The 26797-nt window shown below is 41.2% G+C and overlaps 4 protein-coding genes across 8 annotated transcripts; 1 reads left to right on the top strand and 3 right to left on the bottom strand.

Annotated features, from left to right (window-relative positions):
• Window positions 1–579: 579 nt before the first annotated feature.
• LOC122970501 (XK-related protein 8-like) lies at window positions 580–3451 on the bottom strand. The gene is made up of 3 exons (XM_044336654.1): window positions 2918–3451; window positions 1882–2072; window positions 580–1802 (listed from the first exon to the last, which is right to left on the bottom strand). The coding sequence occupies exons 1-3, from the start codon at window positions 3211–3213 to the stop codon at window positions 1051–1053; spliced, it is 1239 nt and encodes a 412-aa protein (XP_044192589.1). The 5' UTR covers window positions 3214–3451; the 3' UTR covers window positions 580–1050.
• Window positions 3452–3549: 98 nt separating this feature from the next.
• xkr8.3 (XK related 8, tandem duplicate 3) lies at window positions 3550–7885 on the bottom strand. Its single transcript, XM_044336653.1, has 3 exons — window positions 7540–7885; window positions 6112–6299; window positions 3550–5897 (listed from the first exon to the last, which is right to left on the bottom strand). The coding sequence occupies exons 1-3, from the start codon at window positions 7863–7865 to the stop codon at window positions 5146–5148; spliced, it is 1266 nt and encodes a 421-aa protein (XP_044192588.1). The 5' UTR covers window positions 7866–7885; the 3' UTR covers window positions 3550–5145.
• A 2429-nt stretch (window positions 7886–10314) lies between these two features.
• Window positions 10315–17131, top strand: srsf4 (serine and arginine rich splicing factor 4). Of its 4 annotated transcripts, XM_044336649.1 has the most exons (6): window positions 10315–10505; window positions 11896–12035; window positions 13976–14082; window positions 14910–15124; window positions 15219–15296; window positions 16227–17131. In XM_044336649.1, the coding sequence occupies exons 1-6, from the start codon at window positions 10399–10401 to the stop codon at window positions 16714–16716; spliced, it is 1137 nt and encodes a 378-aa protein (XP_044192584.1). In that variant the 5' UTR covers window positions 10315–10398; the 3' UTR covers window positions 16717–17131. The 4 variants fall into 4 exon arrangements, with proteins under 4 accessions (XP_044192584.1, XP_044192585.1, XP_044192587.1 ...); XM_044336650.1 differs by lacking the exons at window positions 10315–10505; window positions 11896–12035 and adding an exon at window positions 13318–13490; XM_044336652.1 differs by lacking the exons at window positions 10315–10505; window positions 11896–12035 and adding an exon at window positions 13318–13460.
• On the bottom strand, window positions 16831–25841 carry msto1 (misato mitochondrial distribution and morphology regulator 1). Of its 2 annotated transcripts, none has more exons than XM_044336646.1 (14): window positions 25628–25841; window positions 23339–23468; window positions 23134–23203; window positions 22859–22934; window positions 22318–22375; window positions 22057–22213; window positions 20747–20861; window positions 20316–20450; window positions 20060–20212; window positions 19695–19826; window positions 19341–19525; window positions 19040–19144; window positions 18814–18926; window positions 16831–18725 (listed from the first exon to the last, which is right to left on the bottom strand). In XM_044336646.1, exons 1-14 carry the CDS (start codon window positions 25709–25711, stop codon window positions 18466–18468), a joined length of 1773 nt encoding a protein of 590 aa, XP_044192581.1. In that variant the 5' UTR covers window positions 25712–25841; the 3' UTR covers window positions 16831–18465. The 2 variants fall into 2 exon arrangements, with proteins under 2 accessions (XP_044192581.1, XP_044192583.1); XM_044336648.1 differs by having other exon boundaries at window positions 22057–22210; window positions 25628–25840.
• Window positions 25842–26797: the final 956 nt, after the last annotated feature.

Consider the following 26797-nt stretch of genomic DNA (forward strand, 5'->3'; position numbering starts at 1 on the left):
ACTTATTGGAAGAACATATGAGGGTCATTCATTATTTTCCCTTCACCTCAGATTTATATTTTATTTCAGTCTTCCCTAATGCCCGGTTCAAAAATTGAGTCTCTGAAGTCTTAGTGTTAAACTTGGTGCACTATTCTATGTGCAACATATTTGCTAGTGTGACATTTGGTGAATATTATGGACATTATTATCGCACCACCAACATGTAAAGTTAATGCTGTAATATTATTATGAGATATTAGTGTGGAAGGTTTTATTTTTCTAAGTCTAGGGGAGGGTCCATTGAAAATGTGAATAAAGTTGGGGAGCTTTTTTTAAAAAGTGAATCAGAAGGTTCAGCCATCCTCTCCGCCAGTACAGTCCCTTAAATACAGAGAGAGGACCGAGGACTTTGTCCAACAGCGTTAGGAGGAGATCTCTTCTCTCTCTTCAGCTTTTATAACTAGTCATCAAATGTGAATAGTTTCTGGTTTGTTTAGTCCTCTATGATAGTTAACTGAATATCTTTGATTGGGACAAAAGAAAACATTTGAGGACGTCATCTTGGGCTTTTTTCACCATTTTCTGACCTTTTCTGGAACAAGCAATTAATCGATTAATTGAGACAATGATTGACGGATTAATCGATAATGAAAACATTTGTTAGTTGCAGCACTGTTATGGACCAAAGGAACAATTACAGCGACCAATAACTCTTTCAGTGTACATAAAGGCATGTCAGTATTATTTTAAGGCAGACTTGACAGAATGTGAATTTATCCTTTAACAAGGAAATCAGTTAATAGTGATAAATAATAATAATAAATGTTAAATAACAATAACGCTTTATGTGCTTTGGTAGACAGCAGCACCAGTTCATACAGTGCAGAGAGGGTTTACAAGAATCCAGCATTCTCGATTTGAACTGATGTCGACATTGTGGTTAATCAGGGATCACGTCATAGCCCACGATCCCACACAGCCCGTGATCTTCGTTGTCCGCTTGACTGACATTTGCATGACTTAGTCTCTGTCTAACCTCGGTGTCCGGTGGATGTCAAGTGATGCAGATCAGGAGGCGTAGAAGTTCTCGGCCAACTTCCTCATTCTTTTACTGTAGTGTTTAACATCAGGTGCTGGTGAGCTGGGCATGCTGCGAACTGTAACATCTACGTCTGCGTCTCCCATCAGTATTATAGCCTGAGGAATGATGTCCCCATCCACCATATCTCCAGTAGGGCCCCCTTTTAACTCGTGTTTGGCAAGGTTTGGATGATAGAACTTATAATATACTATTTTAAATAAGAGACCAAGAATGTAAACTGAAACAACACAGGCAGCAGTGATTATAGCGTACAACTGTGGGATTTCAAAAGAAGGTGGTTCTGTGCTCATCTTCCAGCACCACAAGCTGCAGAGGAGGACAATATCAGCCAGTATGTACCCGTGGTAGAGCAGAGTCCTGTACCTCGTCCTCCCCTCGACTGCGTTGAACCAGTCAAAGTACCAGATGAGGCCCACTGTGGCCCGGTAAAGCCACTCTCCACAAGGTTTCTCCATGAAGTCGGTGTTGGATCTCCAGGCGAAGAAGAATAAAACCAGCCAGGAGCAAACAAAGTGGGTGAAGATGAAGCAGGGCAGAATGGAGGCGAACAGGGCGAGGGCGGTGAGGCGAGACGAGATGAGGAAGAGGTTCCAGAGGAAATAGACCACCGATGAGGATGGCGGCTGCTTTTCCTTGTCTGGCAGGAAGGAGCGCATGCAGCGGTGGTACATGGTCACACTGACGGCGACGGCTGAGGCTGACCCCAACGCCTTCAACACTGAGGAGGACAAGAGGTCACCATGAGAGAAGCTACAACGTCTCACAAAGAAAACTATAAAATGACGAACATACTGCACCTGTTATAGGGTCCAGATCACCCCGCTGCAGGATGATGGTGAGCATGAGGACGAGTTGAGGGGTGCTCTCTGAGAACGTCTCTATGAGCCGCAGGAAGCTGAGGTCGTGGTTCAGGAACACTGCGGTACTCTCGGGGTCTGACAATGTTGTGAAGAAGCTGCGTACAGAAACCTCCACAACACCTAAATGCCTGAGAGGAAAAGGTTTGCGGGATACAGGCTCATTACAATAGCTGAGAACACACACGTAAAATCTGTAATGACCATAGTAAACATATCCAGTTATGCTAATTGAATCATCGTGTAAAATATATTACAGTTTAATCTTTGGATTGTACACTTTACGTCATGTGTGAGGTAATAATGCATGAAAAGGAGCAACTTTGGTTTCAACAGAGCCACTTTCACTTTTAGCAACACTGTCATCCATAATCTAATCAAATGATCTACTGTACACAAGGAAGCTGTGACATAACTCGGTTTAACCATTCCTGAATCACTGTGGTCACAAAAATGGTGTCTATATAAAAAAAAAAGACACCAAAGTACCATCAAAAGACCACAGCTGCAACAAAACATTCTGCATCTCATGTTAAGAGGAAATTAAACAGATTATGTAATATGAGAACATGACTGAGAGCATGAATGTAATAGTTTTTCCTTCAATGACTCAATCCAGCAGTCGCCTCCTGAGGATGACGGTGCAAAGCATGTGTACTAAAATAAAAAAGTGACTCAAAGTGCAACTGCACAGTGTGATTTCCAGCGCAGCACAATTATTCCATTCAGTTCCCATGTAGGATATTTTGTATTTAGCGTAAACAGGAAACATTTTCACGAATTGGCGAAGGAAAATGAGGGTGGATCTTTAGTGTGAAGCCACATGAGAAAAGAGAAACTACCGGCTTTTCCCAAACAAAAACTAATCTAATTTTCACAGCTCATTTCCTTCCATTCACACACAGCTTTGTACACATACTACAGAATACACAGGAAGGAAAAACAGTTTGTGGCAACAAACAAATATTCATACAACCTTAAGTAGATTCCCAGCTGCAATACATGTAGCAGCTTGAGCTTGCCCCGACTCAGGTACCTCTCAACTTTTGTCTCCCTCTTAAAGTCCTCATAACTATAAAACAGCCAGCTGAAGATCTGAACAAGAACTGACGAGCCCACCAGAAACAGCAGCAGGATACCGAGACACACGTAGGCCTTTTCCTGGTAGAAAGACACAACAGTGCATATGTCCAGCACTACATCCAACAGCAAGAACAACCAACCCACACAAGTGAAGAGGAAGTCCACTTTGGAAAACTTAAACACACCCATAGTGTGTACATAGAAATCCTGCTCTGAGTGCCGTTAAATACAGCAGAACAGAGCTGTTTACACGACACTCCGTAACTGCAGGGGCTTTGAAAGATAACCGAAAGTAAGAGCCAAGGTTCAGTTTAAATATTATGTAACCCCTCCTACAGGGTCACACCTTAAAGGCATATTAACTCCCATTGAAAGCCGTCACTCTTACACAGCTTAGGACATTCCCATGTTAAAATAAAACTTCCCAGTAAAAAGAAAACTTAGCTGTAGATCATGTGGATAGGAGGGTGTTTTCAGTCTGAATCAACAAGTGTCAAAGACGCAAAGTAAAACAGATCAAAGAGGTAATAAAACAGTGATACCACTTTATTAATTGCACATAGCAAATGAGGTAAAAAAAAATTAACAACTAATAGTGACCTTGACTTTCAGTTTGGATGTACTACATTCACTGAAATGTACAGTGAAAAAAAAAGGTTTAAATTTAATTTTATGTAAAATTAACACATGAAACAAAACAGAAACTTGAATAAAACTTTAGGACACCAAAACATATTTAAATAAAACCAGTTCTTTTAGGAAATAACGCTAAATAAAGAACAAATCTCCCAGTCTGAACTGATACTAAAGTAAACAGGCGTTTGTCACATGTAACATTTAAACAAGTTAAACAAACACTGGATGAGTCAGCAGAAGTTAACATTAGCTTTTGTACCTATCTGTACCTAACATGTAGAGGATCATCACATGACTTGAACTGGTTTTACACAAAAACTACAAACCCTGTCAAGTGGATCTAAAATAGCTGTTCAGCACAGAAACAGGACATATAAATTATATACAGTATATAAAAAGGAAGCTTTAAGGTGAAATCTACATTCAAAATCCTTCAACAGGATTCCAGTAGTAGCAGCTGTGACACGACTGTAAAACACGACACACAAATTTACATACTTAGATACTTGTCATGTAAAAGTTTCACACATTATGCTGAATTAATTTCAATTCATAGATTAAATACATTAAGAATAAACAGAATTGTCAGACCTTTCAGGCTTACTAAACCCAACATTAAAAAATGACCAGATAATGTCTTAATTACTATTATTAGTAATAATATTTTATTACCACTTGAGTATTTATGTTACTTATTATTTGATTTGTTTATTTTTAAAACTGTGACATTTTCCTCTTTCCTGCAAGTTTGTATTTTGGAAATACAAGTTATTCACACAACAAGCAACAATATAGTCTTGGTCACACTAAATGTACGTAAAAGTTGACTTCATGTAAAAAGATTCACAATTTGCTTTGTAGAAAATGTATCAAATACAGCTTAATATTTCACTGTGTTAGGTTTATAAAAGAGCATATCAAATGACCACTCTTTCAAATACTCTCAACTAGAGATGACAGATGTGAGAGTGAATTTGATATGAATTTGTAAACAGAGATTTTTTTACACACCGTTTATACAATGGTAGCTTTCCCTTTAATGCATCTGCATGGACTGGGCCATTGTGGTAATGCTGCACATTAGGGCAGGACAGCTTTATGGAAATATTGTTATTTTATAGAATTTTGGCATCAATGTGATTTATATACCTTGATTATTTAGGTATTTGATTTTCTTTATTAGTCATAGACAGACATTCCTTTCTACTTATTTTATTTTAACAGTATTTCAATTGATTATCCAGAAATGTACTGTATCCCAGTATAATTATACTAACATGGTATTATAAAATATAAAGATTGTGACAAGGATTTTATCCATATTTCCCACTTCTAGTTTCAAGTACTGTTTTTGGGCCTGTATTTTGACTTAAAGTATATTGAGCATCTAACAGACAAAAAGAAGACAGTGTAGAGATAGATTGTTGCATTCAATTACAGTTATCAGGAATATAAGGTCGGCCGTGATACACACAAAGTCAGATATCAGAGATGTGACGGCTCGGCTGTCTTCGTGTGATTAGTGTTTCTATCGACTCCTTGGTCTGAGTAAAAATGAGTAGCATGGCAGGCCATCCTTTTGTTGAGAAGCTGGGAGGACAGGGTGTCGTCCTGGATGGAAATATCTCTGAAGGACACTACTGCATCTGGCAAATCGTCAGGCAGTCCTGGATCCCTCGCCAGGGGCCTCCACAGCTTGGGGTGGAAGCAGCAGTAGTAGAGGGCTTTGAAGAGCAGGCCCAGGAGGTAGGTGAGAGGTAGAGTGATGAGCAGCGCCAGGGCGTATGACTCACTCAGAACAGGGTCCCTGTAAAACCACCAAGTCGCCAGCAGGATTGCTCCGTCTGTGGTGATGAAGGAATGGTAGATGATGCTCCTGCCTCGGGTCCGACCCTCTGCTACATTAAACCAGCTGAAGTACCAAATCAGCCCTACAGTGGCCCGGTAGAGCCACTCCCCACCAACGCTGTCCATGAAGTCAGTCCTCTGTCGCCAAGCCCATAAAACAAAGACAAACCACATGATCAGAAAGTGGGCAGCGATGTACCCGGGCAGGACAGAAGAAAAGAGCGCAAGGGCAGCCACGCGTGGGGCAATCAGCAGCAAGTTCCACAGGAAGTAGACCAAGGAGGAACCCCAGCCCTGCTTGGCCTTGTCAGGGAGGAAAGAGCGCAGCGAACGGTGGTAGTCCACCACCATCCACACTATGGAAGTGGTTGATGCAGCGATGCTCACAACTGCAAAAACAGAAGTTAAACCATCAGTGTGCTAACCTAGAGGATTGTGCATTTTGTCAGTCACATGTCTTGAAACAGATGATATCATCTAAAACATGTCCCGTCCGGCTCTAAGGGAAAAGCACGCAAACATCACACCCAGTCTTAACATGTGCATCTCCTTATTTGCTCTACCTTGTGGGGAAGAAGTAATTATAACTAAAAGCGAACTCACACTGTACCGTCCTGGCCTTGTTGGTGCGCAGCATAACGTAGATCATGAGGGTGAGTTGAGGAGCGCTCTCACAGAAAGTCTCGATGAGTCGGAGCATGCTGAGGTCATGTGTAAGGTACACAGCGTACTCTGAACCTTCCTGTTTGCGCCACCAAACCCTGAAGCCTTGTCGTATGGCGGAGATGTGCCTGCATGGACGGATATGTTTGAGAAGAGCTGTTAGACAACACATAGACTGCGAGAAAATGACACAGTAAAGATTATACACCACATCCATGCAGCTAAACATACCCTTTAATTTGAATACAAGCAATCTGGCGTGAAACATTCAGTGTCTTCAAAAGAACTGACTAAAGTGACCCAGATTCTTTTGCTTTCAGCATAGCTCACATAACTCATTATTTATGCATTTCATGCTTTCTCCTCTGAGGCTCTGAATTTACTTGTAGCCACACCTTAAATACGTTTACGGTCACAGCACTTGCCAAAAGTGTTTACATGCTTTCCTGCCTGAGCTACTCTGTAGGAATATCCAGTTTTTAGTTTACAGGCACACGGAGAAACAATCCTGCGGTGGAGCTATCTATAGAGAACATAAGTGCAGTCACATGAAGGCTAAGGTGTGTTTGCATCACACAGGCTGGCCGTTAGATTTCATGTAACCTGTTGCTAAAACACTTCCACATATTGAGAACAACAGTCAGGCTAGCATTTACAGCCTCAAGAAAATGGGTGCAAGTTATCATATCTTAATAATATGAACTACAGAACGAGTTCACAATTTTTTAAAAAGTTTTTCAAGTTTTCTTAAAACAACAGTCAGGTGCCCAAATGAATATTGAAATAGGTTTTTCTTGCCATAATCATTCCTCCTGTTCATACTGGCCATTAGAAGATCCCTCCATAATGCACTTACAGTGTAAGTAATGGGGGACAAACTCCACAAGCCTCTTTCTGTGCAAAAATGTATTTCAGCTTCTGCTGTCCAAACAAGTCAAATCATGTAGATCTCATTCAACGTTACAGTATTTTTAGTGTGAAACTCCTTTCTGTGTTACTATACTTCCACCGCAGCCGCAAAGGGGGAATTTGATGCTAAAAAAAGACTGTGAATGTGGCAGATATCCAGTTGATGTGACTAACTGAGACTGATGAAGCCTCATATAACCTTCAGATAAACTTTTGAATGACTGTGTGGACACACTGTTGATTTTAGCCCCTATCACTTACACTGAAATCACATTTGAGGGGGATCTTTTAATAGCCAGTATGAACAGATAAAGAAGTCATGTGGGCACTTGACTTATTTTAAGACAGACTTGAAAAAAATGTGAACATATCTTTTAAGGTTTAACAAAACAATCAACAATTATCTGCGTAGGTTGGCATTTTCCTGATATATCAACATTTCCACATGTGTTTGTGTACCTGCAGAGGAAGCCCAGCTGCAGCACATGCAACAGGCAGGAGAGCCTCACTTTGTCCCCGAAGAGCACGGTGTCAGCTCCGGTGTGTGCGCTGAACTCGGGCAGCTGTCGGTCGTACTTTAACCAGAACCAGCTGAACATTTGGACCACAACAGACGACAGGACCATGAGGCCGACCAGCACCGCGAACCAGAAAAAGTCCCCGCGGCGGTAAAACTCGGTAGCCACCCACACATCCGAGCCCCAGTCCACCAGGAAAGTGCAAACCCCGATCACAGAGAAGACGAAGTCGATCCAGGAGTATTTTGAAAAAGTCGCGCCCTCCATGACCGTTTCAACCCGACTCAGTGAGTTAACTAGCTGGGCAGCTGGCGAGTTAGCTAATCTTCGGCTAATGTCGTGTACCGTTATTTCCCTCCCAAAGCGACCTCACAGTCTTCAACCCATTGAAGAAAAAAAAAAGTTTCCTGGACTTCTACATCTGAGCGACAGTTTGAACTAACTCCACCAAAGTAATGTTAAAACGTACTAGCAGGCATGATTTAGAAAGAAGTGTGTGCCTAAAAGTTTACTGTAACTGCAACAGAGGAGGTAGTGTGTGTAGTTGTTAACCCCGCCCACCGGGCAACGACGGTAGTGACAGGTCACCAAATCCAGGAAAACAACGCCCACCGGAGAGGAAAACAATGGGCGCCATAATATGTAGCATATGTAGCTAGCTAAAAACATTAGATTTCAGCATGTCAAAGGATTATTTTAGCACCATATGTCTACCAGAGAGGAAAAGGCATATTGACAAACTCTGTATTGTCGGTCTATCTTTCAAACATATTACTGCATAGATTCCTGATTTATCCACATTCCACTATAACACAAGTTGCATACTGGCAAAATGCTTTATGAAAGGTCCAGTATAGGATTTAGTGGCATCTAGCCATACCCCCCCCCCCCCCTTCCAAGCATGTAGGAGAACCTACAGTGGCCGTGAAACTCAAAAAACGCAAAAGGCCTCTCTAGTGCAAGTCTTTGGTTTGTCCGTTCTGGGCTACTGTAGAAATATGGCAGTGCAACATGGCAGGTTCTGTGGAAGGGGACCCGCCAAGCCCCTACGGATAGCGCTAGGCTTTGAGGCCTGATCAAGTGGGTAGTCCAAGTCTGAAAAGTGAAGCCAATGCGGAAGTGCCTTTAACCTGCGTTCTCGCTAATGGCCAACAGGGGGCGACTCCACTGGCTCCAAAGAGAAGTCTGAGAAAATGACCCTACTTCTCACTTGATTTATTACCTGAGTAAACAGTTTCCTAATGAGTTTATGGTCTCAATCGCTAGTTTCAAGTCTTCAATACAGCATGACGTTAGTTTGTAAATTATGGTTCCATTTAATTTAAATTTGACGTTACGCTTTAGGGCGTAGCTACATTGTGATTGACAAGTCGCTATCAAGGCGACAACTTTGGTTAGGTAACGTAACCATGGCAAAACCCCAGATTAACAGAGTATAGGCGTAGCTGTAGCCCTCGCTATTTTAGTGTGTTTTCAGTTCATGAAAGTTAATTGTAACATATTTATGAATATTATATTCAGTTTCTGCCAAGTCAGTTCCACTAGATGCCACTAAGTTATACACACTGCACCTTTAACTTACAGAACTATAGTTAGCCTAAAACTGACATTTGGATATTTGCCTTACCAGTGACAAAATGCTTGCTGCACACGTAGGCATACTTATTGCCTGTATCCACTTCTGTCTTCTTAAAGGCTCAGTTTTTCAGTTTGGCAGCGTATAACAACTTACTTCTGGGTTCTTTACCCCGTTGGTAGTGCATCCCACCACACAGCAGCATTTAAGCATTTTTCTGTTGTTTGCTAGCAGACGGAGGTGAAAATGACTCCATGACGACGGCATGACACACTACAAAGTCAACGGAGAGCGAGCAATCGATTCGTCCATGACAGAAAAGTCTTCAACTTCAATTTTGGTAATTAATTATTAATATTTCTGCATGAAATGGCCAAATTAATAGACTGCTTATGATTTGGACCAATTGTCACACTTTGTGTTATGGTAACTAACGTCATTGTAGTGCAATGAATGTGCAATAAATGGAACTCAAGTAGGCCTACAGCATTATCTTTTTTATATAACTTTAAGCCTGTGGTTTTCATGTTAATGTTAAATTTTTGCTCTGAAATATAGTTGTTACTGTAAGTATGCAGTATGCTTTTTCTGGAAGGAAATGATTACATATGACTCTTCAATGGTAGTAGTATTAAAGAAAATAGCATTATTTTCCTCTGCCTTCAATTTTTCCCTATTCCCACAATTTTACCGTAAAAAACGCACATAAGACACTGCAAATTGTATCGCGATTTGTGAGAAAAGCCGCTGCAAAATCAAGAGTTTTTGGCCACAATAACCACACACACAAGAAAAACTCCTGAAAGAAATCCTGGAGGGACTATAGGGTAAATGCTAAGTTGAATCAAAAAACTCACACGAGTGCTGTTAGGCTTAGGGCCAATGTTAATCTCGCGAGAGTTCTAGCACCAACCAGACCATAAACTGTATGGGATGGACCATGGATGTTTTATAACATGACGATTGGTCTTATTATACATCCATGAGAGGGACTGGTAATTAATTTGGGGATTAATGTGGCTACCTGTCAGACTGCACTCAGGGCTAACAACTGTATCATACAGGCCACGCCCATGGATTATTTGGTCACGCCCCCTGAAGTCGCGACCTATTGTATCAAAGGAACGCGCGCGCGTGTGTTTATCTTCGCAACCTCGCGCCTCCTCCGCCTGTTCGTGTGTTCTCGGTCGAATACCACATTTCGGCAGCACGCGAGCTAGCACGATGTCGAGGGTGTATATCGGACGGTTGAGCTACCGCGCCAGAGAAAAGGACGTGGAACGGTTCTTCAAAGGCTATGGGAAGATACTGGAAGTGGACCTGAAAAACGGGTAACGTTGAGACCGTTTGTGGATGCAGTTGAAGCGAATGTCTGAGCAGGCCGCGCCGTGGAGCTAACTGGTGGTCTGGGCCTTGTTGACTGCAGCAGGCCTGACATGCTAATGATAGCTTGCTAATAACCGCTTTGTATTAGCCATAAACAGCCGTCAAACCCTGATTAATCGCACGCTCGCAGTTATGCAAATTGCCTTTTTTTGCCTATTAACATATCGAAGTAACGGTTGCTGTTTGCTAGTTTCATCGCGGTAAGTCGGATCTCCGTTAGCTAACGTTAACGTTAGACGTGGCAATGTAACAGTCGGCTGTGTGTGTTTGAAGCTAACCGTTATACAAGTGCAAGTCCAGTCACAGTGTGAGTAACATCAGACTGCATGTCCATAGTATAGATGCATGTGTTGTAAACATTATTTCGGCGCAGTAAGTACACAGTGTTCCTCACGTTGGCGCTGGTTTTCAATACAAGTTGAGGTAATAAGTCACTAATGGCGGAAGCGGCGCCCTCTACTTAACGTGCAGTACCTTTTGTTAGTATATAAGGCTGCGATCAACTAATATTGTCACTAAATGACCATTACTTTCTTGATCGTGTGGTCTTTAAAATAGCAGAAATTGGTGGGGGGAAAAAAACCCATCACGACTCCGCAAATGCAGAGAAGGCTATATTTAAGAAGTTTTCGTGCAACCACCAGTACAAAACACTAACAGTTATGTATTTATTTTAAAAACAGGAACTGGTAGTTTGAATCAATGACCAAAATGAAAAAAATTGATAATTAACTAATGTAAAATTGGCTGATTTTTCTATCGACCAACTATTGATAGATCAGCTAATCGTTTCAACTCTTGATGTCATTGTCTGATTAAACATTATTAGATTCAGAGATAATAGTTGATATCTTTTAAATTTCTCACTTCTCAAAACATATCCTTTTAGAAAGGCCTTTATTTATTTGATACCCTACTGTTTTATTTCCAACATGTCTTATCTATTTTATTGTCACTGTTTTATTGTTCATCTTGTTTTATTGCAATCTCATACTAGGGGTATTTTATTTAGTTGTAGTACTTAAATGTACCATGTAAAGTAACTTTGAAGAGTGCTGTATACATTTTTATATACATATCTTATGGTTTGAGGAAGTAAAAATAACAAACCGAGCTAGGGGGAGTTACAGTTCATACAAGGATTTTAAATAATATATGTATGAGGAAGTTGAACTCTACATCTGCTTTGCAGCACTTCTCTGACCTCACAAAATTTGCCTGTAACAATATATCCTCCAAACAGCACCATACAGGAACAAAGACAGACTGCGTGGAGCATATTTTAATCTCTATTGTAACTTGGTGATAAGATGTTCTCTTCCTCTTTCTACAAAGGTATGGGTTTGTTGAATTTGATGACCCCCGCGATGCAGACGATGCTGTGTATGACCTGAACGGGAAAGAGTTGTGTGGGGAAAGGGTCATTGTGGAGCACACAAAGGGACCTCGTCGAGATGGAGGCTATGGTGGAAGGAGTAAGTATCCAGAAAGATGTTGTTCTCGTTTCATATTAATAATGTCATTTTGTTGAGGGATTTCATTCATTACAGAGAACCTAAATTTCTAGGGCACAAAATTTCAACCCTGTCCTTGGTGGCTGATGTGCATTCAATTCATATCGTAATAATCATGGTAGAAACTGTGAAGGGTGACACTCTGATAAAGGTGGATCGTCTGGGGCTTGGACTTTTCAGTAATATTTGATACAGTAGATGGTACCCAGAGCTGGGAGACGTTGTGACAGTGGACAAGATGTTGGTTTTGTTATTATAATACTGTGATATAGCAAAAACATTGTCTTCTCTGGTCACAAAAGCTGCACCAGAATTTTCTGACATTTGGCCAATATATCGACCAATATTAGTTTTTAAACGATACAAGCTTTATGTGGGATCCAACTCTGAAAGGCCAATATCTCTATCAACTGAATTGCTGAAAAAAGAGAAATGGGCAGCAATTCAGAGGACTTGAAACAAGTTCCAGTTTCCTGTTTTAATATTGAGGGATGAAATAAAAACAAGTAAAATCTGATTTTGGTCAGCATCACCCAGCTCTACTGGCACCTTGTCTCCATTTTTGTTGATTTTGAGCAGAGCCTTTTCCTCCTATTTGAAAGTTAACTTTGCTCACTTTTTAAATGAAACTGAGTTTTTGATTGTCTCTGAGCCACACTCAAACACACACACACCCATCCACATTCCCCGCCTTAATTTCATCAGTATTCACTATTGTTCTCTCTCTCAGTCAGCCTTCCAGGTTTCTGATGGCCCTTTTGTAACATACAGGCGTGTCTCAGTTTCTGAATAGGACATTACAGAGCTGCAGTTTTGTTTTATATTGTCTTGCAAATAAACTAGTAGATGATCTACGAGCATCAATCACCACAGCACTTAACAGCTTTTCCACCGACTGAACAGCAGGCGTGAGAGAAGGTTTCCTTATCGGCACAGATACAAATTTGTGTGCACCAGAGCCACCAATGACTTGAAAAAAAATCTTGGGTTTCCATATGATGTATTGACAATTTTGGTGAAACAAACAATGCAGTTACATGGGAATATGTGATGGGGGAAATGGCTTTACTGATGGAAAGGGATATATCTGTTTTTTGATTTGAATACTGTAAAATAACTATTTCATTGTCAAATATATTGTAATTGATGTCTTATTCAGTTTTTTTTATTTTATTTAAAATGATTGTCAATTTAAAGGTAAAGATTTAACAAAGAACCTCAATGTTTTAATTGAAAGAGTCCTTTGCTGACTGCCTGCCCCTATTGCTGGCCATGGTGTCCCCCCTTTCCAAGAGTGTGGTTTGACCATTCTGGGCCCCTGGGCAGACCAAAAAAGGGAGCCATTGTGAATGAAGACCGCTTTTCCCATTAGGCCCAGGCCGGGTGGTGAGGATGCCATGGGGGTTAGGAAGAGATGTGGGTTCAGCTTTTATAGGTGCCTGAAAAAAAAGAACATGTTTTGTAACAGTGAAATGTTTCTAGATAGGATAGCTTAGAAACTTGCTTTTAGTTCACCGTAAGTACTTCCTGGATCAGTTATGTTTTCTGAATTTGTTTTTTTTGTTTTGTTTTTGTTTTTTCTTTCCTTTTGGTTATTTAGAAAATAGGCCCATTGAACTTTTACCAAAATTTAATCAGCTACAATTGTTGTATAGGCCTAAGCTTTTAAATAAAGATTTGTAGGAAGAAATAATCAGGTTTTTTTGTTTTGTTTTTAGTATTACTTTTTTCTTTTTTAAGACTTTTTTTTTTCAACTTTGCTTTTCCCCTTCTTTGTTTCCTTTTCCCAAGTGAATATTGATATATTTTGTAGAGAGTAGCTTGGAGTTTAGAATAATTGCACCGTCTCAGTTGCTTTTTGGTCCTCATTAATTTGTTCTTTCCCTTGTTACCTTTAAAAGGTGGATATGGACGTTGGGGAAGAGACAGATACGGTCCACCAATAAGGACAGATTATCGGCTCATTGTTGAGAATCTTTCCAGCCGCTGCAGCTGGCAGGACTTGAAGGTATGCAGTTTGTTTTAAATGCGTATCTCGTCAGTTTAGTCTGAAGAAAGTAATGTACAAACACAAGAAGTAGTACAGCAAAAATGTTATTAAATTGTCTGCTGTGTAGTTCTCAAGAATACTTTGTTTATAAATGCAATGCATTAGAATAGTTAAGCCGGTTTCACAAGACTATGTAAGTAGGCAGCAGCGGCCTAAAGGTTAGAGAAGCAAGTTTGTGAATGGAGGATCACTGGTTCAGTCCCTTGGACCAGCAGGATAAATCTAGCAGGGGAAAGTGAAGAAGCAGCACTTGCCTCTCCTTCATTACCACCAGCAGAACAGACTGTGGTTGTACTGGGCAGCTTCCGGGTGTGAAAGAGATCAGGGTGTTCCTGAAAAAGAGAGCATTGTTATCAGAGAAACTCCCCTGAATAAATAAAGGTTTAAAAAAGTAAACAATTCTTAAGTATTGTTCTGACTGCTGTTGCATTTCCAAAACTGTTACATCAAATACTCCACACCTCGCTAAAACTACACGATTGAAAAATGTAAACAGAACAGTTATGTCTTTGAATGAATCAGAACAAATGGAAAACAGAATTTACCTGACATGATAGACAGATACAAACTTGGAGCCAAACATGCAAATACAAATCAGAGTGCTGAGGCTGGAGCACTGTGCTTTTTTTCACATTTGAGCTGGTCTCCATGCTGTCTTAAATCATTATTGTGGCTTTTTCCCAAGCTGGGCACCTGAAGTGTCATAATATCAGTCCTGTCTTGTCCTCTGATCACCGTGTGTGTGTGTGTGTGTGTGTGTGTGTGTGTGTTTCTGCTCCCTGAAGGACTACATGAGGCAGGCAGGGGAGGTGACATACGCTGACACTCACAAAGGACGGAGGAATGAAGGGGTGATAGAGTTCAGGCTCTACTCCGACATGAAGAGGGCTCTGGAGAAGCTGGATGGCACAGAGGTGAACGGCAGAAAGATCCGGCTCATTGAGGACCGCCCCGGTGCCAGACGCCGTCGCTCCTATTCTCGCAGTCGCAGCCGTTCCAGGTTAGTGTTGTACTCGGTTGTAAACTGCAGTTGCACGCAGAGCTATGTTTATTGCTAATTGTTACTAAATACACTACATTGTTTTTATTCTCAGGTCCCGCTCCAGGAGCCGCAGGTCTCGCAAGAGCCGCAGCCGTAGTGAGAGCAGCAGTCGCAGCCGCTCCCACTCCAGGTGAGAAGTCCAAAGTCCACCTGAGGGGGGCATATCATGCAAATCAAGTATTTGTGGTATTTCTGTAGTGCAAGTACACAACAATAAGAGTAAACTGATTTAAGGAAGCTTTGTATTTTGTCAGACTGTTTTGAAAATTCGGCGACCAGTTCCCTCTTAGCGGTGTGAAAAGACACGTTTTTATTGTCTGGTGCTGAGTTTAAAACTTGAGAAAACTTTGTCACTCGTGGATCCCTTGAAGTGTAACTCAACCAGTGTTTTAGGCTTCTGACTTCATGTCATCCTGTGCATGTTTTATTAGTTGTGAAGCTTTAAAGGTCCTTATGTCCATAAAGGATTAACAGTCAACAGTGCGCTTCCTCTGTGCCGCTGTTACATTCATAAAACTGCAGTTTAATTGCTTCATAAGTGGCCGTGTGTACATACAGTGACAGTAGTGTGGATCACTTTATTGTGTATGAACAGCAGCAGCTGGCAGTCTTTGATTGAATCCTATGAAAACACATTCAGATATTGACACTTCAGAACCAGTTAGCGGTAAAATAAACACTTCTTTATTGGAAGCATCAGTGCACCTTAGTAGACATGTAAACATCTATTCATAAGTTTTATGCTTTGTGTAAGTTTATTTATGCAGCTTTAAGAGACGTCTCTTCTCAACTGTTCTCAAAGTTTTTCAATCTGAAAGCACAAGATGCCACTGTCATAAACTTGTGTTGTGATAGATAAACTTTATGTGCAAATTTCTCCAACAAATAACATTTTTGTTCCTTTTTTTTATTATTTTATTTTTGTGACCTGCTCTATGTAAAAGGGCATTTAGTGTAAGAGTTGCACTTGTTGTAATAGGAACAGTGGAAACAATTCCCATGTCCTGTTCAGAGTTTTACAATGAGAAAGCTAATTTGATCCTTTTTTTTCCCTCCACAGGGCGGCTTCCCGTTCCCGCAGCCGATCCCGTAGCAAGAAGAATAAGGGCAAGAACAAGAAGGAGGAAGAGGAGCGCAGCAACGGCGCTCAGAAGAGCAAAGACCGCAGCAGGAGCCGCAGCCCTAAGAGCAAAAAGAGCAAGAAAGAAGGGAAGAAGACCAAGAAGGATGATTCCAGGTCCAGATCTCGCTCTCGTTCCAGATCTCGTTCTAGATCAGGAATCAAGGATCGTTCCAGGAAATCCGGCTCAAAGGGTCGCGAGCAGCCCAAAAGCGACGACGAGGGAGGCGAGCCGGAAAGGGGCTCTCGCTCCCGTTCCCGCTCCCCTGCTGAATCCAAATCCAGAGCCAGGTCTAAATCGAAGTCCAAATCTAAATCCCGTTCCCCCTCACCCGCAAAAGCCCGCTCCCACTCCCGGTCCGCCTCCCGCTCAGAGTCCCACTCCAAATCCCGCTCCCCGTCTCGCTCTCGCTCCCGTTCTCGCTCCTAGTTCTGATTTTGGACTGTTTATCATGAGCCCTTATCCCAGTGTCTCCCCCGGTCCCCCTTTTACATTCCCCGGACCCCACAACACTATCCCTGCCCCCTGTTTTTTGATAAATAGCTGTAGAGTACCAGGCACTCGTGCTCAATGTCTTTTATGCACATGCTTCTCCATTTCATTTGACTTTTACTCAACATATTTTTTCATTAGAGCTGTCTCTTACGGAGGTGTTTGTAAAATAACAGGGTGCAATCTCAGTTTTATAAGTTTAAATGATGGTATGGTATGTGTCTTAGCCTTTTTTAAATCAAATGTAGAAGCATACTGTTGTCTATTTGCTGGGTGGGAATATGTTGTAACATTTCACCTTTGTGAAAACCTTGTACCATTTTATTTGAAATTAAAAATTGCCTGTTCTGGATTTCTCATTTGGATTTGTTTTGTTTATATTTAAGTGATTTTGTAATTTTGGATATTTCAGTTCTTCTGTAGGAAGAATGGAGCAAACGTCCATCTACACAGGTTTGAGATCAAAATATTCATCAGGAAAGTTTGTTTCTTGCTTGCCTTTTTTTTTTTTTTTTTTTTTTTTTATTATTATTAGTTTGTGCTTGTGTGCATCCTGGTTTAGGTACGTTGTCATGACTCCTGATAGTGTACATCACAGAAAAATCCAACTTTCCATGTACACTTCTCTGAAACAGATTTATTATGGCAGATCTGAAATGGTGAAAAGCAAATACTTTCAGAGTAGCTCCTCCAAGGTTTCCACCTGCAGATGGGGAGAATCTCACTTCTGTAGTAAACTATCATCTTAATCATAAGGCAGACATCTTTACATAAAACCAAAGTATGCGATGCTAAAGCACAGGTTTGTGTCAACTCGACTATGCTGGTAAAATGTAAGTTCAGTCTAGAGCTAAAACTAATAGTTGACAGGAAACTGAATGCAATTTTGGCAAAGTTTTGAAAAAAATTGCAGTTTATTGTAATCTTCAATTTCCTTTGTGCGTTGCATTAGGAGACAATAGTGTCTATGAGGAGCACTTGTGTATTCAAGTATGCATACTGACACTTTTAGTATTCTTAATTTTGTTACAAGTATGAACACAGTTACTCAACCTGCTTAGCAATAGCGTGCAGCATTGAACCGCAGCACAAGACTGAAGGCTGTTTCCTAATCCTCATCCAGACTGATCATGTGACTGTTTAACCACTAAACTTTGTGCTGCGGTCTCAGCTTCATCTTTCAGCCGTGTTAGGGGGGGGGAAGTCCCCCTTCTCCATGACAACATGTCACTCTTTCAACTGAACCAAAGGTTGGTCACTGCTACCTGCTTAGCACAGAGATGCAACAACTACACTTTCTGTAAAACGGTGCGTTTATAGTGTACACTTTGTATAAAATACATTTAATTACAGACAAAGTCATTTGAGGAAAATGTAACAGTCCATACATTTGCATCCATCATATGAATACTACATTTGTAATTCTTTCTCAAACTTATTAATATTCCCTCATTTGCAGCAGAGTTTTATCAGTATTATTATTATTATTTTTCAACCTACAAGGTGTAAAACCGTTAACTTCTTTCTGTCACCACGTGATCCAGTCCTGGTCCTTCAGAAAGACGCAGCTCCTTCTCATCTGCCTGTGTGTGTTTGAGTGCATGCAGGCTGGTAAACAAAGCAGACTGATTCCTGTCAGATTAGTAGACATTAGTGTCTCCAGATCATGGACCGAGACTGTCAGTGTCAGTCATCGTCATCCTCTTCAGAGGAAGAACGCATCACACCGCTGCTGTCATCTCGGTAACACCGGGCCAGAAGGCGCAGCTGCTCTAGAGCCTCCTGGTAGTCCGCCATTTCAGGCCCCTGGGAGAGAAAGCTTGGGGCCACGCGGCGGATGTCGAAAGAGCTGGCGCCGCGGTGCAGCTCCGACAGCCACGGGTCGAGCGCGGGCCCCGACTGGAGGGAAGTCATAACGGGTACAGAGGAGACTGCGGGGGCCAGAGCTGCAAAGACAAAGTTTAATTCACAGTCATGTAAAAAAAAATGGAGAAAACAGCTGCAGGACGGAAGAGAAAATAGAAATGTACTCACAGCCAGGCGGAGGGGATTGGCTCTCCAGGAAGCCCTGAGCACAGAGGGACTGGCTGAACATCTGAGGGAAAGGTGGGGTCAGCTTACTGGGAGTGGACACCAGCTGTAGAGCCCTGAGAGGGGGGAGAGGGAGGGGGGTGACGACAGAGGAGAGCAACAGCGGGTTAAAATACAACCGAGTAAAAACGTTTGTCGGCTCGCGGCATGTGTCGGCGTAGGGACTCACAGAGGAGCTGTAGGGTAGAAAGATCTGATGTACGATGCCAGGACGTCTTCCCCGCTGTAGAGGCTGTGCAGAGGAGTCGGGGGCTGCGTCCCTGGAGCCAAAGAGCTGGTGGGAAGAACATCACAGCATTTAAGCAACTTGTCGGAGATGATTAATTGGGCCGATGTTTCTATACAAGTCATATTCTTCCTGGGTGACTAGAGTAGACAAATAACTGCAACTTGGTGATAATGATGGTAATGTAGATGGTTTTATATATCAGAGAAAGCATAATACTCTAAGATAATTTAAGAAGACTCACCTGATTAGTCTCTGGCCTTCAAAGCCTTTGAGTGTGGCCCACTGGCCGTAGCATCGACCGTCACCCGGTTCTGAGCACGTTGATAGAGGTTTCCATGGCAACGAATCCGCACAGGCACTCAGGGCGTCAGGGAGAGAGCCGCCATGCATCATGGGAAAGGGGACGGCACCGTAAGCAGCCACCACCTAGAATTTAAACCACATACGTAGCTCATGAAGGAAATCATCAAAATCATAAAACAGATTTCAGTAGTCCAAGATAAGAAAAACAAAGAAATATTTATGTTCACTATCAACTTATCTTGCAAAAATCAAGTACGCAAAACAGGAATGCAAATATGAACACCGGAGTCACCTTTCTCCCCGACATGGTCAGTGCATCTGCAACCTGCCACATGGGGACGCTGTTGTTTCTTAGCCTGTACGGCACAGTGAGCGCGTCCAGGGCCAACGCCAGGACGGAGCTGGAGTGGTACCACAGTGAGGGCTGGCACGGCGGGGAAAGACAAACATATCATCAGCCAGTGACATAACATGCATAAACATATGTGTAAATCTTCAAAAATCCTTGCGTATCTAAGCTTAAAATTTGGACAATAAGACAAAGTTGAATAAAAAAATTTAAAACAGAGACATAAACATTTACAGGTTTTAAAAAGTGTTTAAAAGCCTCCAAACATCACCATTAAACATTTATTTAAAAAAGGCTAAAAGACTCACATCATAATTTAGGTGAGGAAAGGCTACAGGAGAGGAGGGTCGTCTGCCCAGTCCACCACGCAGGGTCAACGGACAGAAGAAAGAGCTGTGACTGGCCATGTTCACCGTCCCTAATGTGCAGTTTAACAGACGGTAGAGATCCTTCATCGGAGTCTGGTTGAAGAGAAATAACTCAGTAAGTACAGAAACCCCGCTCACAAAACATCTAAGAGATTAAAACAGCCTCACAGACATGGAGTCTGAGTGTGTGACTCACTGAGTTTGGGTGACTGACAGGTGCCAGCCCCCAGGTTAGGATGCCTCTCCCTCCGTAACAGTCCTGTAGCATTTCTGTGACTTTTGACCCCAAACCAGCGAAACCATCGGCCAAGTCGCACAACACCTGGAAACCCTGAGAGGAAAAACAGGATGCAGACAGAGATGAGGGATATGACACGGAAGGTAAGGAACAAAAGAAGTGAATAAGATGGTGAAGAGAGACTGAGTGAAACTGGGTCAGCAGCAAAGAACAAACTACATCAGTGAATTTTAAAACTGTAAAATCAGATTTTTGAGCATTAATAAGTGGCACATTTAACTAACTCACTGAAAAACCTGGAGTTATCCTGCATATTTTAATGTAACACAATAAAAAAAACATTTTCGCAGGATAAAAAAAGAATGATAAGAGCTGAGGAGCAGATTTACCTGAAGATAATCACACTCCTCTACGAAGAAGTGTAGTTTGTCCTCCAGGTCTTCGAGCACCGACCCCTGCAGGAGAGCTTCTCCCTGGCCAAAAGCCTCCAGACGGTGAGCCTCCCTGAGTGACCACGAAAGCACAAAAACACGTGTTTAATATAACACAAGCAAATCCATAGTTTGAACACTTATGGCCACAAGCCAGCATGTCAAAGCATGTTGTGAAAGGCAAATATCTGCTGTGACATCACTTGGGATACAGCCTGAAGTGCAACAAGCTTCAAATATTCAAACCACAGAAAAAAAATCTGCGATTCAGGGTTGATTACTTTACACCAAAGGGCTTTTTAAGCGATTTCACTGTCGCAGACACATTTTTAATGTCTGAATAAAATGATGAGTTTTGCTAGAGTGGTGGCGTGCTCCTGTCATCTCAATAGTTTGGTGTAAGGTGGTCATAAAACTCAGTGAGAGCTGTATGGAGTCAGTCTTTTTTATGTCTTGATGTTCCGATAAAATCAAACATGTTTAATATTATCTGAAGTTGTTAGTTTTGGCTCAAGTAAATAGTGAAGTTCAATGACATGAACATTGTCAACAACCAACAGGTGCGCTCTCTCCAGCGCCAAACAGGAAGCACCGAACCGGGTTAGACAGTAAACATGGTGGAGACTTCGGGGAGTCCGGGCGTCCTTGCTGTCCCCGTTCTCTCAACCAGGTCGCGGTGTCGTCTCTTTTTCTTTTTGGCAGGTTTTTCAGAACAAACCGCTGCACACACAAGGGCAGCTGTGGCCAAAAGCTGCTTCTGTTTCTGCTCCATTATTATTCAGCAGTTTTTCTTCCAGTAAATTTCCACCAGGAACAAGATGGGGAATAATCTCAAAGGGGAATCTAGCTGCAGTCTTGCAAATAGTGACCCTGCAAGACCTGCAGTCTTACATGATGACGTATTGTTTTTAGATGTGAGAGGGTTTCGACTTGAGTCTTTTAAAAGTATTTTCAAAGTCTTGGAGTGTATAGTAGGCATTAAAACTATCTAAAGTCTGACATCTAATGGCTAAAAGCAGGTACTGCACTGTCAGTCTGCTATTGGCTGGTCTTTAGTACCACATGATTTTACCCTCTTTATTTGGATTATGACCTACAGCGTGTTTCGCCATCATCATTTTGTAAAACATGAACATTTCATATATGGAAATGTAATTTTGGGATGAAACTATTTCACATGAATCAGTTGTTTTTTCAGACTAGCATGAAGGGAAATCCCAAAGCTTTCCCTCATTCTGCCCAACACAGTGTCTGTTACTGCACTTTACCCGTCGTGGTTGTACTGGTGGATGACGGAGATGGTGCGAGGATGCAGGTGGATCCTGAGAAAGTCAGACCACACCTTCACGCTGCCCTCCAGCCTGTAGCCCTTCTGGACGCGATCTAGCCGGCTGTTCACCGTGTCCACACTCACTGAATCTGCTACTGGGAGAGTTTCCAGTGTGAGAAAGATTAGCGGTCACTGCTGGGTTTAACTGCCATAAAATCCTGTTCCTAATGACAAGTGTGATCAGTACGGTTTTGCTTACCTGAGCAGCGAGGCTGTGAGCTGGAGAGAAAATCCGCCTCGGCCAGTATCTCCCCCTTCTAGAGATAAAGACCACTGTCAGTATGAGGCACTTAACTGTATGAGAGCGTTTCTACCAAGCGGCGATACTAAGCAGAAGTGCGCATTTTGAAAAGCAGCTTGTTTCTTAGCTGCTTCCTCACCAATCAAAATGAAATGACAACATGAATTTACAGAGACTAATAGGATGAAGCTGCTCTGCTTTTTGGAAGCCAAACTTCTGTTTACAATTATACAAGTAACCTATCATCATTAAGTACATACCTTCTTCTGAATTGGCTGGTATGAAAGTATAAAACAAAACCAGAATCAACTATCAGTTCATTAAAAGCAATAATGAACCGGATCAATTTATTTTAATGTACATTATTAGGAAAATAAAGACTGTTCATTTAGCAAACAGCTCTAGCCAGTTGTCTTTGGGTTCAGGCTGTGAGAAATGTTGCTGTTTCTCTATTATTAAAAAGGTGCTTCTCAGTTTAATTCCCACCACAAATACTCACATCCAGCTTGTCCAGATCTTCAAGAAAGGAGTTCTTTGCAGGAGGACTTTCTTTATGCATCATTAGACTCCCCTCCCTGCCAGATGGAGCACATTTTTACATGAAATGTTTGGTTTCCGTACATATAATGGATTTAGTGATTGTGTTCACAGCTTTTAGGGCTCAAAAGATTTTGGTCTTTTCTGTGAAAAAGCACACTCTGGTGTTTGCACAGCAGCCTCCTTCACACAATAGATTTATTGTAATTAAACATTGTATGTTAATCTCTCATTTACCATGTGACAGCAGAGGGATCTTTGCTGGCATCATACAGACTTCCCTCCTGTCGCAGAGTCCGAAGACTTCCTGTAATACAAAGACAGTAACAGGCAGAGCAGGTTGCTCACATCAGCATCATCATACGCAAGTCAGACATGCAGCCAAAAATAAAGTCACACCAGCACAGAAGATGTTTCCAGCATGAATAAAACAACAAGTTACCTTTGAGGTCCATAGCAATGAGGCGAGGTGTGTAGGTGACGTGCCCGCCGAGAGTCTGTCCCTCACGAAACACGACATCGCTCTGGATCTCACCTGGCGGCGTCTCTGGGTCGTATGATAAAGATGCATCCTGCAAACAGAGACAAACCCGCCTTCATTTATCTGTCACAGACTATGAAGCCAAAATGATACAAAACTCAACAACAAAAAAACTTTTTTTGCCAATTTACAAATTACCCCAAGTATAAATCTTAACTTCAAGACATGTTAAGGTTTGATTTAACACTTAAATTATGTCCAAACTTTTACTTGGTATTGTATGTAGGATGCAGTGTATAACTTACGCTGGGAATTTAATTTGTATAATATTGAAGGTGTAATATGGAGTCTATGAAAATGTTTTAAATGTGTTTCATGCAGTCAATTTCAGATAAATAGAGAATTCTTTGCCCTCTTCTGTAGAGATTTGGTCATTTAAATTGATTCTTTAAACTACTTAATAATTATAATTAATAATATATTATTATTTATTAGAACTGCAAGTAACAATACAGACGGGAAAATACAGATGGGAAATTAAAGTAAAAACCAACATAAAGTGTCTTAGTAAGGTGTTGGACCACCAGAACAGCTCCAATGCACCTTGGCATTGATTCTGAAGTCTCTGAACTCTACTGGAGGGATGAACACCATTCTTCCAAAAGATATTCCCTCATTTGGTGTTTTGATTATGGTGGTGGAGAGCGCTGTCTAACATGTCAGTCCAAAATCTCCCATAGGTGTTCAACTGGGTTGAGATCTGGCAACTGTGAAGGTCATAGCATATGATTCACATCACTTTCATACTCATCAAACCATTCAGTGACCCCCTTGCGCCTTATGGATGGGGTCATTGTCATCCTGGAAGGGACCACTCCCATCAGGATAGAAATGTTTCATCATCACTCAGAACAACTTTGTATGATTTGCAGTGACCCTTCCCTCTAAGGGGACAAGTGGACCCAAACAATGCCAGCAAAATGCCCCCAACAGCATAACAGAGCCCCCAGACCCCCTCACTGTAGGGGTAAGAAGAGTTGCTTTTCTGTTTTTCCTTACATATCACACAAATGCACGAGCATTACGGTCACGTGTGCTGTCGACCACAATTTCCAGCCCTATTTACTGATGTCACTTTAGTCACTGTTCCTATTGAAACACGAACCAGCTGAGCAGTCTTTGTGATTGCAGCTCATCCGTGCCCCAACAATGAAACCTCTTTCAAAGTCACTCATTTCCTCTCGCCATCTTGATACAAAATCAGAATCAACTGGGCCTGCTCAGCATTTTTATACAAGCTACGGAGCATGATTGGATGTTAACTGCTTAATTGTATCATGCAGTGCACCTGTATGGAAGCATCTGCATTCGTTATGTTTCTCCACTTATTTATTTAGGTTTTATTAATTTGTCACCCGTCTGTATTTTCACCCTTGATATACAGTATGAATTATTTTCTTGATTAATCCCTTAATAGTTTGGTTTATAAAATATCAGTCGACCATCACAATTTCCCAGAGCCCAAAGCTACTTAATTTACAATGAAATAAAACAGAAACAGCAGCAAATCCTTTTTAAGCAATCGTGGAAATAATAACTTGTCATTTGACGAATCGATTAACTGACTTCATTGTTTCAGTTCTAATAGCTATTAGATTATTATTATTAATCTATTAGAACCTCATTGCTAGTAATGAGGAGTTTTTTTTTACCACAAATGTTAAAATGCTCCTGGCCAGGTGTCCTATGAGGAAGACTGAAGCCCTCAAACAATGAAGAACAAAGGAAGCTTTAATGTTATTATGATCAGCTGAAATCCAATTAGTATCTGGATACATAAAGACAAGCAGAAACCAAGCTGTGACTCAACAATAATGAAGGATTCAGTTGTTTTACTTCTGGACTTGAACATCTCCGTTATTAAGTCAGTAGCTCATTTAGTGTTTAAGTTATCTGATTAATTGTCCCCGAGAATCTCCATGTAAAAAACATCACATTTTCTGACCACCAACAATGACTTGAAACTTGATCATTAGCAGCTTTAACGTTTATCTTTGCTGTTTCCTCCGTTGGCTCGATTATACCGCATCTCCTCTGTCTGTTGAAATGACAACATGCACATCCATGTTGCCGCTAACAGGACAGATGAGAGCAGAAACAGCCTGCATGTCTCACAAGTTTGACAACACATGCAAAGCTAACAGCGGCTAGCTAGCTAGCTTAGCATTAGCCGCCGCTAACGTTTCTCACCTGTAAATTCCACCAGTGAGTCCCGACAAAGTTTGAATAATGTCCCAACTGAAGAGTGACGACTTCTCTGCAAATGCTGCTCATCGTGACGCAAACCGACGATCACAATAAAACAGAAAATGTATCTGCTGTAAACATGATGGACATGTTTGGAAATGACAACACTGAACAGCGACAATGTAGCACAGTTTCAGCCCCATGTAAGGGTTCGTTTGATTGGCTGGAAGGGAAGTATGAAGGAATATGATTGGCTGTTAAAATGACGTCTGGCGATAGTTCGGTTTCACCGTGCCGTAGCTTCACGTGCAAGCACATTGTCAATTTTTATATTTTGATGGCTAAATTTTGTTTCCACAAATGTACATTTATTAGCTTATTTATTGTATTCAGTAATCTTATTTCTTTGTTGTTTTTGTTGTTTTTTACAAAAGAAAAATATATTATTCTATTCTTGTGCCTTTTATGTAGTTCTATGTCCTTTATGGATGGATTTGTTCGACTGTTTGTTTTATGTGATGGTTTTCTTGTATTCGTGCATTATTTCTGTGCGTCGTGTATTTAAAGATTTGGTCAATAAAGTTGGAAAAGAAGAAATGAAAAAAAGCTTCAAGTGAAAGCAAACAAAACCTTGACAAATAAAAACTGTGTTAGTACGAATTTTATCCATGTTAAGTGTTTTTAGGAAAAACGAAGACAGACGATTTTTGATGTACATTTTTATAGACTATATATATGCCCAAATAAATAACGCGGATTACATTTTGTTGTTTTTTTCTTTTTATTTCTTTCTGTGGATGCGGTGCAAAAAACAATATTCTAAAAATGATTTGTACGTTAGAAAAGTAGTAATTCATAAGGTTAGAACGATGAATCATAATCCACAGACTGTGTGCAGATTTACTAATGTAGAAAAGTCTTAACATTTTAGAAAATAACAACAAAATCGCTGCTCTTGCTAATAAAGTAAATAAACAATAATCATAGTAATCATATCCTTTATATATACAAGGCCTATAGTAAATAGGCAGCGGCTATTGACCCTAACTGGATTCTGTGCTGTGCCAGTAGTCGACAGGCTGTTGGTCCCGACTGGTTTTCCGTGCTGATGGTAGTTTATTCTATTGGTAAGAACGGGTGAATGACCTCTTGTAGACCACTAACCGGACACCT

Source organism: Thunnus albacares, chromosome 19, assembly GCF_914725855.1.
Source record: "Thunnus albacares chromosome 19, fThuAlb1.1, whole genome shotgun sequence".
Classification (NCBI taxonomy): domain Eukaryota; kingdom Metazoa; phylum Chordata; class Actinopteri; order Scombriformes; family Scombridae; genus Thunnus; species Thunnus albacares.

Excerpts from the sequence above, each read along its gene's own strand:
- msto1 (XM_044336646.1), bottom strand. The coding sequence starts at position 25,711 with ATGAGCAGCATTTGCAGAGAAGTCGTCACTCTTCAGTTGGGACATTAT. Across the intron at positions 22,935-23,133 it reads GATCCCTCTGCTGTCACATG|GGAGGGGAGTCTAATGATGC; the intron begins GTAAATGAGAGA and ends TCCATCTGGCAG. Across the intron at positions 20,213-20,315 it reads CTGTCAGTCACCCAAACTCA|ACTCCGATGAAGGATCTCTA; the intron begins GTGAGTCACACA and ends CTCTTCAACCAG.
- xkr8.3 (XM_044336653.1), bottom strand. The coding sequence starts at position 7,865 with ATGGAGGGCGCGACTTTTTCAAAATACTCCTGGATCGACTTCGTCTTC. Across the intron at positions 6,300-7,539 it reads CAGCTGGGCTTCCTCTGCAG|GCACATCTCCGCCATACGAC; the intron begins GTACACAAACAC and ends CCGTCCATGCAG. Across the intron at positions 5,898-6,111 it reads CAAGGCCAGGACGGTACAGT|TTGTGAGCATCGCTGCATCA; the intron begins GTGAGTTCGCTT and ends CTGTTTTTGCAG.
- LOC122970501 (XM_044336654.1), bottom strand. The coding sequence starts at position 3,213 with ATGGGTGTGTTTAAGTTTTCCAAAGTGGACTTCCTCTTCACTTGTGTG. Across the intron at positions 2,073-2,917 it reads CAGCTGGGAATCTACTTAAG|GCATTTAGGTGTTGTGGAGG; the intron begins GTTGTATGAATA and ends TTTTCCTCTCAG. Across the intron at positions 1,803-1,881 it reads TGATCTGGACCCTATAACAG|TGTTGAAGGCGTTGGGGTCA; the intron begins GTGCAGTATGTT and ends TGTCCTCCTCAG.
- srsf4 (XM_044336649.1), top strand. The coding sequence starts at position 10,399 with ATGTCGAGGGTGTATATCGGACGGTTGAGCTACCGCGCCAGAGAAAAG. Across the intron at positions 14,083-14,909 it reads GCAGCTGGCAGGACTTGAAG|GACTACATGAGGCAGGCAGG; the intron begins GTATGCAGTTTG and ends TGCTCCCTGAAG. Across the intron at positions 15,125-15,218 it reads CGCAGTCGCAGCCGTTCCAG|GTCCCGCTCCAGGAGCCGCA; the intron begins GTTAGTGTTGTA and ends TTTTATTCTCAG.